Source organism: Acanthisitta chloris, unplaced genomic scaffold (genome assembly GCF_000695815.1).
Source record: "Acanthisitta chloris isolate BGI_N310 unplaced genomic scaffold, ASM69581v1 scaffold1221, whole genome shotgun sequence".
Classification (NCBI taxonomy): domain Eukaryota; kingdom Metazoa; phylum Chordata; class Aves; order Passeriformes; family Acanthisittidae; genus Acanthisitta; species Acanthisitta chloris.
Genome location: NW_008655247.1, coordinates 52841 through 55000, shown reverse-complemented (window position 1 = coordinate 55000; position 2160 = coordinate 52841). Strand labels below are relative to the sequence as shown.

Below are 2160 nucleotides of genomic sequence, written 5' to 3'. Positions count from 1 at the left end.
CAGGAGGGTCAAACAGAGAGGAAAAAAAAGAAAAAAAGAGTACATTTACAGGAATGAGAATAGATTTTAGAAAGGGGGGAGGGAAGAAACCACGAGTAGTGATATTTGAAGAGAGGTGTGTGTTAGGGGAGCAATGAGCATAAGGAAGCCAGCCTGCCTGTTCCTCCCCCTTCCTAATCATAGCCTTTACTCACAGACAAAACTCCCTCCCTCTCTCATTCACTCACTCACTTTAGGCCAATCCGTCCTCTCTCTCTCTCTCTCTCCCTCTCTCTGTGTCTCTCTCCTACTCTGAGACAGAGTCAGAACTCTTCTCCCTGACAGCCACAAACATCTACAGCACTTATTGCATTCAGAGAGGGAACCTGAAAACAAAACTTCACAGAAAACTTTTGGTTCTTGTTCCAGAGAATTTGCTGAAGAGAAGGAAAAACAAACAAACAAACTAACTAACTAAACCGGCCCCCAAAAAAACTGTTCGTGAAGGGGGAGGAAAAGCAGGGCCTTTTAAAAAGGGAATCACAACAACTTTTGCTGCCAGGATGCCTTTGCTTTGGAAGAGAGGATTTCTGTTGGTGCTTTGCTGGATTATAGTGAGGAGTTCCCCAACCCCAGGATCCGAGGGGCGCAGTTCAGTCACTGACTGTCCATCATGTGCCCTCGCCACGCTCTCAAAGGATGTGCCCAGCTCACAGCCTGAGATGGTGGAAGCAGTAAAGAAGCACATACTGAACATGTTGCACTTGAGGGACAGACCTAATATCACCCAGCCGGTGCCCAAGGCAGCACTTTTAAATGCCATCAAAAAACTCCATGTGGGAAAGGTGGGAGAGGATGGTTATGTGGAAATAGAGGATGATGTTGGAAGAAGAGCCGAAATGAATGAAGTTGTGGAGCAAACCTCAGAAATCATCACTTTTGCGGAATCAGGTGAGTGCTTGAAAAACAAAACTGTAAAATCTCTTTTGTGCCAGAGCTTCAATTAACTTATTTTCTTCTCAGCAATAATGTTTTCTGCAAGGTTGTAGGATGAGACTTGGGGGAAGGGAGAAGGAGGACTGGGAAGGGGGAGGGGGGGATGTAGAACTCTGAAGGAATTTGATTTTTCTGACTTAGTCTTGGCTACAGATTACACTTGCTAAGCACAGTCAGCCACACAGGGAGGAAGCTCTCTAACCAATCTTGAGCATAAAGTCAGGCTGCAGCAGGGTCCTCTAAACTGTTCCTGTGAATCCAGAGTACTTGCAGTAAAGTACTGGATTCCAGAGTTGATGGTGAAAGAAAAAAGGCTGAAACCTTTCATGGCGGGGGGGCTATCAAGACAGAAAGTGAGCTGCAAACTACTTGAGAAACAACCCTTTAATGTAAAAAATTATAGTGAAAGTTATGAAATCAGATGAAGCAGCTTTAACTTTTAGAAGAGAGAGGGCTTTTTTTGTTGTGCTGGCTTCTTGTTTTTGGTGGGGTTTTTTTCCTTAATTTAACACAGCATCTTCGGCAATAAAGAGTTGCAGGGACTGTCAGATGACTTCAATAGAACTGGACAAGTTGCTGCAGCTGATCCAATTTGTAACGCAGACTTCTGCATGCTGGAAAAAAGATTCTGTTCTTAAAACAGTCCTGCCAAAAAATGCAACCTTGGTAGGGTGTATTTTGAACTCTTTCACAGTTCTTTTCCCCCAGCTCTTCAGCAGTAAGAGCTCAGAATATGTATATTTCCTAAGAAATAGCTTAAGACTCACATCAACTGCCTATAGGAAACAGCTCTAAAGTTGTACTTTACTATCTTGTTCATATATGAATAGGACCAGAACTCATTTTAATTCAATGTATATGTATGTGCATATTTATCTGTTAGTCTATGTGAGTATGTTTATACATGCATCTATAGCAGTATCTTGCAGTAACTCTATCATCTAACTAACAGCAACTTTTTATGATGCTGTCTAGCCAAAGCATTTTTCCTGTTGCCAAGATGGTTTTAAAAGAATGTCATTGTTTTGTTTGGTACAGCATATGGTAGGCAAAGTATGCAAAGGAACTCCAAGCATTTTTGTTTAAAAGTTTGCTGCAGCAGTATAAACAATTAAGACAACACTCAGAGTTTCCAGTCCTGAAAACCTGTTGACTCAGATGTTCTGATTGCAGGGAAACCATGCA

The 2160-nt window shown here is 42.2% G+C and overlaps 1 protein-coding gene across 1 annotated transcript in view; it reads left to right on the top strand.

Moving 5' to 3' along the window:
- INHBA (inhibin, beta A) overlaps positions 1 to 2160 on the top strand; it is a 15329-nt gene that overhangs the window by 2343 nt on the left and 10826 nt on the right. The window contains exon 2 of the mRNA XM_009083804.1: positions 409 to 930. Coding sequence (XP_009082052.1) covers positions 543 to 930 — 388 coding nt within the window. The 5' untranslated portion in view covers positions 409 to 542. The remainder of the gene's footprint in view (positions 1 to 408; positions 931 to 2160) is intronic.